Raw genomic sequence first — 12,575 nt, 5'->3', positions numbered from 1 at the left:
GTGGACGGGCTGGATGGTCTCCATGGTGATGCAAAATTTTGCGACGCTTGCGCTGAGAGCAACATGGTAAGACAACCGTTTTGTGGTACAAGACCGCAAACTCGAAGGCCCCTGGAGCGCGTGCACACGGACGTGTGTGGGCAAATCACCCCGCCAACTTCGGATGGATACCGCTACTTTCTATCGTTTGTGGACGACTATACGCACTTCGGAGTCGTGTACCTGCTGAAAAGAAAGGACCAAGTGTTCGATTATTTCAAGGTATATGAAGCGATGGCGACGGCTAAATTTGGGACGAAAATTGCAAATTTGCGATGCGACCTCGGGCGTGAGTATTTTTCAAAAGAGCAGCTAGCCTACTATGATGCAAAAGGCATTCAAGTGGAGTCAACGGTCGGGTACACCCCGCAGCAAAATGGTGTGGCGGAACGTTTCAACCGCACTATAGTGGAGAAAATGCGAGCGATGCTGACCGAGTCGGGTGCGCCAAAGTACCTTTGGGGAGAAGCGGTCCTGAATACTGTCTACGTTACCAACAGAAGTCCGACTGAAGCAATCAAAGGTAAGGAAACACCTGCTGAACGGTGGCATGGAGAAAAGCCTGATGTAACCAAGCTGCGAGTTTTCGGGTGCCAAGCGTTTTCCTGGGTACCGAAACAGAAGAGAGGTAAGCTGGATCCAACCGGACGAAAGTGTGTGATGCTCGGTTACGCACCAACTGGATATCGTCTTTGGGATCAAGAAAAGCGGAAAATGTTTGTGGCCCGCGATGTCCGCTGCAACGAAGCAGCATTCCCATTCAAGGCACCGAGTGAGAGCGACGGACGATTAGTGATTCCGGAGGACGTATCACCGGCTCCCGAGCAAGAGGGGGAAATTGAAGAGCAGCAGATGATTAAAGCAGTTGGAGAAGCTCGAAGTGATGCTCGTGACTCCGACGATGAGGATGTTGGTGATCAAGATTCCGACGAAGATTCTGCTACGGAAGTGGAAGACAACGACGAGGAAGGTGCAACCGCACTCCCACCACAATCAGAAAGGAACAAAACTACTGGTGAAGTTCCGAGGTCTAGTGGTCGGGAGTGCAGGAGACCAGGTTGGTTTTCAGATTTTCTTACGTACAAGGCCCTTTCTGCTGGTGCGAATTCCCTACAGGTTCCCGAATGTTACAATGATGTCAAAGGTCATCCGAACGAGCCTGACTGGAGGGAAGCAATCCGAGACGAGTTGGTGGCTTTGCAGAAGAACCAAACGTGGACCGTGGTCAAACGCCCTGCCAAGGTACAACCCGTACCGTGCAAGTGGGTGTTCAACCTGAAGACGGATGCTGACGGGCGTCCTGCGCGCTACAAGGCGAGGCTGGTAGCTAAGGGCTATGCGCAAAAGAGACACGTGGACTACGAGGAGACTTTCGCACCGGTGGCCCGGTTGACTACCATTCGGACACTATTGGCACTAGCAACGACGAATGGGATGCATATTCACCAGCTAGATGTCAAGACCGCTTTCCTGAACGGGAAGCTCAAGGAGAAGGTGTACATGCAGTGTCCAGAGGGGGTGAAGATGCGCCCTGATGAAGTGTGCTTGCTGCATCGTGCACTTTATGGTCTGAAGCAGTCGCCCAGGTGCTGGAACAGCCATTTCAACGAGTTTCTGACGACCTTGGGTTTCGTGCGATCGAAGCACGATTATTGCTTGTACGTTCGAGCATGCGGAGATGCCACTGTGTACCTGGTGGTATACGTTGACGACCTCCTGATCGCCGCTGTGGATGAGGTCGACATCGAACGTGTGAAGACCACATTGATGCAGAAATTCGAAATGACGGACATGAAGGAGCTGCACCATTTCCTTGGAATCAAGATCCACAGGGATTTGGACCGTGGCCTGATGAAACTGTCCCAGACAAGCCAGATCGAGACGATAATTGCTCGTTTTGGAATGCAAAACTGCAATCCTGTGAAGACGCCAGCCGAACCAAGACTGCAGTTGAAGCGAGAAGTCGGAAAATGCGAGTATCCCTACCGCGAGCTCATCGGTAGTCTCATGTACGTCATGATGGGTTCTCGACCAGACCTGTGTTTCATCGTTGGATACCTGGCGAGGTTCCAGGATGCTGCTGGTGAAGAACATTGGAAGCATGCCAAACGCGTCCTACGATACCTGCAAGCAACGAAGAAGTTAGGATTAGTTTACAGAAGCAAGCCGAAGGAACCAACGATAGCTGCTTACGTGGACTCCGACTTCGCAAGCGACGAATGTGACCGGAAATGCGTTTCCGGATTTCTACTGAAGGTGCACGGAAACACTGTCGCCTGGTCATCGAAGAAGCAGTCGACTGTGGCGATGTCATCTACCGAAGCCGAGTACGTAGCCATGAGTTCCTGCGTGAGCGAGACGATTTGGCTAACCGGATTAATGGCCGATCTTCGACAAGATGCCCTACTGTTTCCGGTATCGGTCTATGAAGACAACCAAGGAGCGATTGCGATGGCAGAACGAGAGGAAACGAGGAGAGTCAAACACATCGACGTGAAGTTTCATTTCATCCGAAATGCAGTTGCCGAAGGGAAGGTCAAGTTGATTTACATTCCGACCCAGAAACAGCAAGCAGACATCCTCACGAAGTCCTTGCCCGCTCCAACGTTTATAGCTTTGAGAAGTAAGTTAGGGTTAGAAGGAAACAACTGAGAGGGGGTGTTGAAATCAAAGCAACTCAGTAATATTTGAATTCCATATTATATACAGTTAGTTTCCCTGTTGCTATGATCATTATATATAACAACTGCATAGCAACCATAGTAGTATAAATATCACCCTGTCGCCAGTACCAGAAATCAGTTTCAAATAAACCACCAGTTTGTTAGTGTTACCACGTGTTTCTCTTTATATTTTGTAGGACTTAGCGCCATTCTTACGAGACCTTTATGGAAACTTAGCGGAAGCTTTTTTATGAAATTCTTAAAAAGAGTCTTACAATATTCTCTGTATAACCACGATTCGAGGAATGCTACCGTTATTTCATGGCATTATTATGTTTTATAAATCTCCCAAAAGGTTCTAGGTGGATTTCATTTAAGCTTTTATTAGACTCTGTGAAATATACTAGGCTGTTTTTGACATTCTTAGTTATTACCTAGCAAAATCTTGATCTGACACTTTTTTTTTTAATTATCGGTAAATTGCTGCAATAATCTGAAGCATTTCGTGGGATATCTAAATTAATATTCTGAGACCCTCGACAGATTCCTAAAGGATTCTTATTGTCTTAGCAAAAGACTACCTAGTGTTATATTTAAGAATTTGTTCGTATACCTACTCATAACTGTTAATCAGAAGTGTCTCGTGATTTTATATTAAAAGTTTTTTTGAAAGCTGCTGACCCCATATTTGGCCACAACATACATCGTATTAAAATGCTTCTTCTTGCAAAGTTTCAGACAAACCGGCCGAGAAAAACCCCCAATGCCAAAGCACCATAAGTTGTAATTTTTTTTAAATGTCCTGATTTTGAGTTTTCAGGAGATGGGCACCCTATTATCACCGGAACCTTCAGCCCGCGATTTTCGCGCCTGACCCATCGAATCCGTGAAATTTGCGGCTGTTGAAATAGTCAAGGATAGTTTCTCACTTTGAAAATTGATACAATCGTTTCCATTTTTTCTAGCTCAAGCAAACTTTGAAAGAGGTAAAGATTTTATTGTATAGCGCAATATTTCGTTTAATATCTTTAATAGAAGGAATATAGAATATTGACTCGCAGTATATAAGCAATGTTTAAGCATTAAGTACGAATTGGTTGTCATAAATGCATTCGACGAGATCAAACGTTGTTCCGGGTTGAAAAGGAAACGACTTGGTCATACCAAGCAATACCGATGATAAAAGTAAAATAGTATTTAGTTGAATAAAAATACCTCCGTACTCTTTGGTTAAATCAACTGCAATATGTAGGATGAGGTTTCGACAAAGTGTGCTTCGGTTTTATCCCTGAAAGTGGTCATTTTGTATCGATTCACCAGAGTCCAGACGAGAAACCTCCCGGAGGAACACGGGAACGATTTCCGGATTGGGAATCTTGCGAAGCCGATTCGTTACTGGCGGCAGCCTGCGCAAGTTTCGCTTGGGAAGCATTTTTCGATGTTTCAACTTCAGCTTGGGGATCTTGAGCTTGCACTTGCTCCACTTTTATGTTGGGATCCATGGTTCCCATGACGCCATTCATGTTGGAAGAGTTCTGCTGATTGTATTTCGGGCGTGGAGGATTTGCCTTTAGCTCCGGTGTTCCAAATATATCGGAATGACCTCCGCCGGGTGGTTTCAAGACTCGACTCGAGGTTTTGGCACTGTTGAGGCCAATATTAAACTCGGTTGAACTCATGCTGGGCAATGTAAAAGGCTGACAAAAGAACAAAAAAAATCGATTCAATGTTTTTCGCTTTCTCATGATGGTGTCATAGGGGGAAAAATGTGCCGCTTTTTTAATAGAAAAAACTTGTCTGCAAAAGTTACCTGTTGGACTTTCGAAGCGCCGAAGATACAGTTTATTGAATACAGGTGAATTTTTCACTAAAACCGTTCAGTAAAAACTAGAAAATTCCGATTTTTGTTCCACAATCGTTTAGTCGACTCTCAGTCATTAAATCACACACGCTAAGATCCGTTTACACAATTAAGTTGCTTCATTGTCGAGAGAAATCTTTCCCATCTGAAGAAGAGGAAGAAGATCAGCATCGCGCAACCGTCAAATCACTCAACTAGCACTGGGATAGACAGCGGCCAATGAGTATATATACTAAGGTGTAGAAGAAGAAGCAAAAGAGTTATGACATTTCAAATATTTCACAAATTTGACACATAGTGAATTTTTTTTTTTTTTTCATTGTTAATTTTTTTTAGGACCGCAGTTTGTTGCTGAATTTTTTGTTAAGGGTACCACATGAGGTTAACAAGTCGTTTTCATGATATTTTATTTAATTATTCATAACTATTATAGCACAGACAAACAGACGTAACACTTAGAACAAATCTCGATTTAAATCATAGTCACGAGGACATGTGCGCCCAATGCTAAAATATGTGTGTTTGGCCGATGCGCCAACAGATGGCGGTAGTGTGTAAACGTCAAACACGAACAAAAACGATGCGAGCGCTGCGGGTGGCGGATTGGCCACCTACTATATTTTTGAATCGACCGTTAAAAAGGTGGTCGATGAACAATGATGAGAGTGTGACGTCTGTTTGTCTGTGATTATAGCATCTATTAGAAAGTTAGACGCGATCCAGTGTTGTGATCTAAAGTCTTGATAGTGTCATATTTTTTATTGTACGTAACTGAAGAAAAATTCTCTCAATAGTGTTGAAACCTTTTGATAAAAGAAACCTATAAGAAATCTAATATTGAAGACAAAAGCTACAAAAAAAGTTTTCTATACAGGTATACGACTAGTTTACCTGCAAAAAGTTTACCTCGTAGAGAACAAGGCGGGTCTATACCCAGGTGATCTAGTATACGTAAAGCAGGTCGGTTTTCTCGGCGCATTTCTCCACAAAGTTTAAATCTGATTACACCTGGGTATAGACCCGCCTTGGTAGAGAATAGACTTTGTTAATCATATTTGGGAGAAAGCGAGTAACTTCAACAACATCAAAAACATGATAGGTACATACCATGAACATACTCACGAAAAAGCTAAAAATATACTACCACTATGGTTATAAAAGATATAATTCGAGAGGGATTCGCGATAAGGGCCTATCTGACAAATCAATAACAATGAGAAAATGATCAATGAAATTCTCATGTGCAATTTCAAATCCCAATTGGATAAAATATACTCAAACTTTAACCTTTTCACTTTAATACACATTTCATAAACCTAGTTTTAAAATCCTCATTAATACCACACACATCTCCTACAATTCCCCTAGCTATTTCGTACTCAAAATATCTTTATAGGTTTCGCCTAAAACGTACTCGAGAATTCCAGTATCGCCCAATGTTATGAGCCTGTAATCGATATTATTTCTAGAAAGATTCGCGAATCAGGCGAAACTTACAAAAAGTACACAATTTAAGAAAATATAGCTTTGAAATTGTAGCTTGATTGTCTATTCACTGCACTTGAACTTTCCCCCTATCGATAATTTAACTATTCGAAAAACGCAAATTTGTAGAAGACGAAACTTCACCTCATGCAAAACCACACACTTTATTGATTACGCCTGTGTTTTTGTTTATCAAAGTGATGGGCGCATCTGAAATCGAAATCAAAACACGGCGAGAGTAAACGGCGACACTGCAAACAAAAAATAAACAAGGCGTACATGGCGGGCTTAATTGAAACCAGAATGTAAACACGGCGCAAAAGTAATAGGCGACACTGAAAATAATATCGATTACAGGCTCATAACATTGGGCGATACTGGCATTCTCGAGTACGTTTTAGGCGAAACCTTTAAAGATTTTTTGGGTGCGAAATAGCTAGGGGATATTGTAGGAGATGTGTATGGTATTGATGAGGATTTTAAAACTAGGTTTATGAAATATGTTTTAAAGTGAAAAGGTTTAAGTTTGAGTATATTTTCTCCAATTGGGATTTAAAATTGCACATGAGAATTTCATTGATTATTTTCTCATTGTTATTGATTTGTCAGATAGGCCCTAATCGCGAATTCCTCTAGATTTTCAGTGTCGCCCATTACTTTTGCGCCGTGTTTACCTTCTGGTTCCAAGTAAGCCCACCATGTACGCCTTGTTTATTTTTTGTTTGCAGTGTCGCCGTTTACTCTCGCCGTGTTTTGATTTCGATTTCAGATGCGCCCATCACTTTGTTAAACAAAAACACAGGCGTAATCAATAAAGTGTGTGGTTTGGCATGAGGTGAAGTTTCGTCTTCTACAAATTTGCGTTTTTTGAATAGTTAAATTATCGATAGGGGAAAAGTTCAAGTGCAGTGAATAGACAATCGAGCTACAATTTCAACGCTATATTTTCTTAAATTGTGTACATTTTGTCACTTTCGCCTGATTCGCGAATCTTTCTAGAATTGTAAATTTTTTCTTCAGTCAAGCAAACGACACCAAACTAGTCAGTTAAAACTTAAAAGTGATTTTGTTTATTAAAATCTAACGAGCAACATGAGTAGTCGCTTTCTCAACTGTTGCAGGCCGTTTGCAGAAAAAAAGTGTTCGAAAGAGCTACGAAATCTCACCGAAAGCACCATAGATAAACTGAAAGCGGCTGGTTATGCTCCAATGTCTACATTGAATACAAATTTACGCATTTGTACGTCCTGCCGTTTAAACGTTGACAAACGGGCAATCTGTACATCATCGGTGGATCAGGTTGCAGGAAGTTCGAAAACAACAACAACTGAGGAATTACTAGATGCACCGACAACAACTGAGGAGTTACCAGAAGTACCAAGTGCAGATAGTCTTGCCACGGTACCATCAGCGACAACTGTTTCAACAAATCAACAATAAATAAATAAATAAGTATTAATAAAATGTTTTCATGATCTCATAACGCATACCCAAATCCAAAACTTTTAAAGTTTATATATATCATTTAGAAACTCATCGATCATACTCTAAAAAAAATATCCTGGTAAAAAAAATTATTTTCGTGTAATCTGTTAATTCATTTTAATTTATACATATATACATATACATATAATATTTATACATATAATATACAGAATACTAATGAATACATGAAAACGACTTGTTTAATTCACGCAAGGCCCTTAACAATAAACAAACAACAAACTGCGGTTCCCGTAATACTTTACACCGAAACAAAAAAAAAATTTTTCTACTAAATGTGAAAATTGTGACATTTTTGAAATGTCATAACTTTTTTGTTTATTGGTTTACCATCACCAAATTTTTATGGTAGATAGCTAATATAATGGACCGTTTTCTCTCAAAAAATTACGTTGGTATTCCGATAGGGTTTTGAGATATTTGAGTTTTTGTGTCAAAAATTATGTTTTTTAATGCAAAAAAAAATTTTTTTTACTGTGTGTATTTTTTTTGGAATCTTTATTTAGTTGTCTAACTTTGTTTCTTTAGTTGTCTAACAATCGAACGAATCGTTTTTGCTGTGCAGCTTTTTGAATAATTTTGAACCATTTTCACATACACCCTTTTCAAAAGTTAGTCGTGACTCAACTTGAAGATTTGATATCGGAAAATGACGATTTAGATGGAACTGGAAAACTGTGCAAAGTTTCAGCTCAATAGAAAAAAATGAATTAAAAAATTTACCAAATTTTGGTGCTGTTGCTTGGAATCACTCTGTGCGCACTGTTTTCAAGTTGCCGTGAGAGAGAGCGAGACAGCACCAACACACGGCGCACAGTAAAAGTCAAAAGAACAAAAGAATTTATGGCACGTACAGAGGCTCATATGAGCCTATGCATGCTATAAAACGTTTGACTTTTACTGTGCGCCCTGTTTTCAAGTTGCCCGTGAGAGAGCGCGAGACAGCACCTACACACGGCGCACAGTAAAAGTCAGGAGAACAAAAGAATTTATGGCACGTACAGAGGCTCATTCTCATTGGACAGCGGCTGTCCACGCGAAGTACACTGAAATAATTAGAACATCCAATTTAATGCGTCCCTGGTGATAAGTGAAATGGCCGGTACGCTGATCATAAGTACTGTGCAAAAGGATAGGACAAGAAACGGTCAAGGAATGATTCCGCTACCGAAATTACTTTAGCTGTACGCAGCTGAGAAGTAGAGTTGATTTCATAACGTCGGTAACGCCTGCCATACAAATCAAAGGGAGCTGTCACTTTTCCGAACGGAAAAATGTGCCGCTCAATTATTCCGCAAGTAAAAGTGACATTTCGCTCATACTGAATCAGCTGTCAAAATTACTTTGGTAAAAAGGAGAAATTTTACTTGAGTGATTTACGTTTCAGGACCGTACTTGGCTAAAGGGTTTAATTCACAAATTTCATAACGCCAAAAATGGTCATTTTTGACACCCCCTTCAGCGTTATGAAATTTGTGAATAGGCCCTTTTAGTCGCGAAGCAGTATATTGTTAGGTGTCGGCCAGGGTAGACGCGTCACGCTAAGCGACGCGAAAATTTCCTGGGAAGGAATAACAATTATTAATAATGAAATGTCAAATTCCAAAGGATTTTCGCGTCGCTTCGCGTGACGCGTCTACCCTGGCCGACACCTTATGAGCCTATGCATGCTATAAAACGTTTGACTTTTACTGTGTGCCCTGTTTTCAAGTTGCCTGTAAGAGAGAGCGGGACAGCACCAACACACGGCGCACAGTAAAAGTCATGAGAACAAAAGAATTTATGGCACGTACAGAGGCTCATGCGTAGTATCCAGCTTTTTACGCTTGCCATAAAACGATGAGGGGTGATTTGATTTCGGCATTTCTTGCCAACAGATTTTATAGTTAAATCTTAGTAGACTGAAATTGAAGATTGTTGATTGAAATGTCAAAATTTTTCACTACGTTTGTTTTGCAGCAAGTATTGACTAGAACAGTTGTACCTCAGAGTTATTTATCAGATTTATTCATTTAATTCATTTCTTTTAGGAACCAGAAGATCAATACGATAATACTGACATGAGTTGAATTGCAAAATTCTATCGTTAAATGGACATCTTTGATTGCTAGCTATATCCCAACCAAATACTCAGGCCACACTGGGCAAAATCGTGTATCCTGAGAGATTTCCCTGATTTTCTTTTTTCATATTCGAATACGTACTGGAAAAACCAACCAGAATGATACTCAACCTCGGAAATGATGCATTTGATTCGAATTCTATTGGTTTTGGATAGAATTACGATCCGATTGGTTTGATCAATGCCTGTCGGGGTCGGGGTTGGGTTTGAAAATTTGATTTTTTTCAGGTTGAAGTTCGGGTCGGGTTTGTATCGGGTACGGGTCGGGTTTAGATTTGAAAAAAGTCGGGTTGAGTCGAGTTGGGTGAGAATTGTGAACACAATAACAACCTGAAGGGAAGCTTTAGATGCATTAGAAACGAACTCGGGTTTTTTTTTTCGGGTTTCCTCACAATTTTTTTTTCGGGTCTCGGGTCGGGTCCAAACGATCTCTGGACTGGTCAGCGGAGCTGTCTACCAAAAACATTTTCCGACTTTTTTACAAACCAATTAAAGAGTTCTCGCAGTAGAGGCCCACTTATTTTAAGTTGTTAAATCCTTGGTGAAACCAGATTCTAGCTCAGTTGAAGGGCACGTGTATAGCTTCTTCAAAATAGATTAGAATCATAGCCATAAGCTTCCTGCCTGTCAATCTAAAATACGAAACCGATTAGAATAAAAAGGGGAATTTTAAATAAAATCGATTTTCATTTCCAAAAACACAAGACTTGACTTCTCTATGTCAACATAACTATTTTTTACCGCAAAGCTTGCTTTGATCAAGCTATAAAAATTATTATAGTGTTTGCAAGAGATGTCAGAAGGGGGTGATTTAAAATTTATGGCATGCTAGCGTAAAAAGCTGGATGCACCTGAAACGTAAAGCTCTCAAGTAAAATTTCTCTTTTTTACCAAAGTAATTTTGTCAGCCGATCCAGTATGAGCGAAGTGTCACCATGTGTCACTTTTACTCGCGGAATAATTGAGCGGCACATTTTTCCGTAAGGAAAACTGACAGCTCCATTTGATTTGTACCTGCCGAAATCAGCTCTACTTCTCAGCAGCGTACAGTTCAAGTAATTTCGGTAGCGGAATCATTCCTTGACCGTTTATTGTCCTATCCTTTTGCACAGCGTACCGGCCATTACCAGGGTTGCCACATTTAAATCTGTATTTTTTCCTTCAATGTAACCCATGCATGCCCTGATTCGCTACTCACCACACCGTAACCGTCCAGGTCCGGATAAGCTACAACCTTACTTCATCAAGGCGTGTTGTTCATCGCTGGCCCTCCCCTGTACGCTTCTCTTCAATCGCTCGCTGATGGAAGGATGTTTTCCCGTAATATGGAAAACGGCAGCAATAGGGTCCTAAAATTTTTAATGAAATCTTGTTTTTATTTAATAAGACAAAAGAGTATGTTCTTACAACCACTTTAGCATTTTTTTCTATTCAAATAACGGTTATATCACATTTAAAATTAAATTTAAAAAAAAGGTTCAACTTTGAACCTTGACACTTGAGATCATGTTTGACATTCACTGAGTCGGCAAAAACGCCACAGGGGCTCATCTTTTTAACACTGGGGTTGTTCCTATTTGACATTTCGGAAGGGACACGGAAAACAAAATACACCCAGAATTTGAGTTTAAACCAAAGGGTGTGACAAAATCTGAAAAAAAAAAAAATGTTTTTTGGCCGTAAACCAACGAAAATCATTCAAAAATTGAGTAAACATGTGATTCTGGCCTAAACTTAATCGTTTGGTACTAATATGAGGACAGGGCTTTAGGACCCTATTACTCCAATTCACAAAGCAGGTGACATCCACAACGTGCAGAATTACAGGGGGATATCTATCCTCAATTGCCTACCGAAGCTTTTTGAGAGTATGTTGCTGGACGCCGTATACCCGTCGGTGCGCCACATCATCGCTGACGAACAACACGGGTTTGTGAAGAAGAGATCCACTACTACCAACATCATGAGTTATGTATCCCTACTCATCGACAAAATTGAAAAACGGCAGCAAGTTGACGCTATCTATGTTGACTTTTCGAAAGCTTTTGACCCAGAGTCTATGAATGGAGAGTTGCGCGAAGAGACTTCTTTGAATGGTTGTTCTTCTTCGTCTTCGAAAACAGCCCCTATCTGTTTTGCTGGTCTGCTCGATAGGTAGACGGTTTGACAGTTCGATAGGTAGATTTGGTATCACTCTTCGCGCAACTCTCCATTCATAAACTCTGTTTTGACCGTGTCCCCCACGCTCTTGCAGTTGAGAAACTGAAACGATATGGGTTTCCAAATTCGGTGAACCAATTGGATTGGCTCGTATCTAACGGGTCGAAATGCATATGTGAGAATTGGTTCGTCAAACTCGGCTCCTTTTGCAGTTGCTTCTGGTGTCCCGCAAGGCAGTCATCTAGGGCCGCTCCTTTTTGTGCTCTTTGCTCTCGATCTATCGATCGCAATCAAATCCCCGAAGATGATGTATGCAGATGATTTAAAATTCTTCCGTGTGGTGACGTCACTTGTTGATTGTTGCGCACTTCAAATGGATTTGGACGCATTATTGAAGTGGTGCAGAGAAAACGGAATGGAAGTGAATATTGAGAAGTGCAACTCTATTATATTCTCTCGGCTGCAATCAACAACTGCTTTTGAATACACCATGGGCACTAACGTAATTCAAAGAGTCACGGCCGTTAAAGATCTGGGCGTTATTCTCGACGTGAAGCTAAAATTCTCGCAGCATATATCTTCTGTAACCGCAAAGGCATTTGCAGTGTTGGGCACGGCGTCACCATCTGGGCACCATATCATTCCGTCCAAATCGCTCGCCTAGAACGTGTGCAGAAGTGTTTTCTGCGATTTGCTCTTCGTCATCTTCCGTGGCGTGATGGTCAGCATCTCCCTCCCTACA

General features: G+C 41.1%; 1 protein-coding gene across 1 annotated transcript; it reads right to left on the bottom strand.

The window, feature by feature from the left end:
* Positions 1 to 3,651: 3,651 nt before the first annotated feature.
* LOC5571752 lies at positions 3,652 to 4,700 on the bottom strand. The gene is made up of 2 exons (XM_001653729.2): positions 4,513 to 4,700; positions 3,652 to 4,399 (listed from the first exon to the last, which is right to left on the bottom strand). The coding sequence occupies exon 2, from the start codon at positions 4,379 to 4,381 to the stop codon at positions 4,016 to 4,018; it is 366 nt and encodes a 121-aa protein (XP_001653779.1). The 5' UTR covers positions 4,382 to 4,399; positions 4,513 to 4,700; the 3' UTR covers positions 3,652 to 4,015.
* Positions 4,701 to 12,575: the final 7,875 nt, after the last annotated feature.

Source organism: Aedes aegypti, chromosome 3 (genome assembly GCF_002204515.2).
Source record: "Aedes aegypti strain LVP_AGWG chromosome 3, AaegL5.0 Primary Assembly, whole genome shotgun sequence".
NCBI lineage: Eukaryota > Metazoa > Arthropoda > Insecta > Diptera > Culicidae > Aedes > Aedes aegypti.
Note: the sequence above shows the minus strand (reverse complement) of the source record. Positions and strands in the feature narration are given on the sequence as shown.

Coding starts and splice junctions, on each gene's coding strand:
- LOC5571752 (XM_001653729.2), bottom strand. CDS start 4,381: ATGAGTTCAACCGAGTTTAATATTGGCCTCAACAGTGCCAAAACCTCG.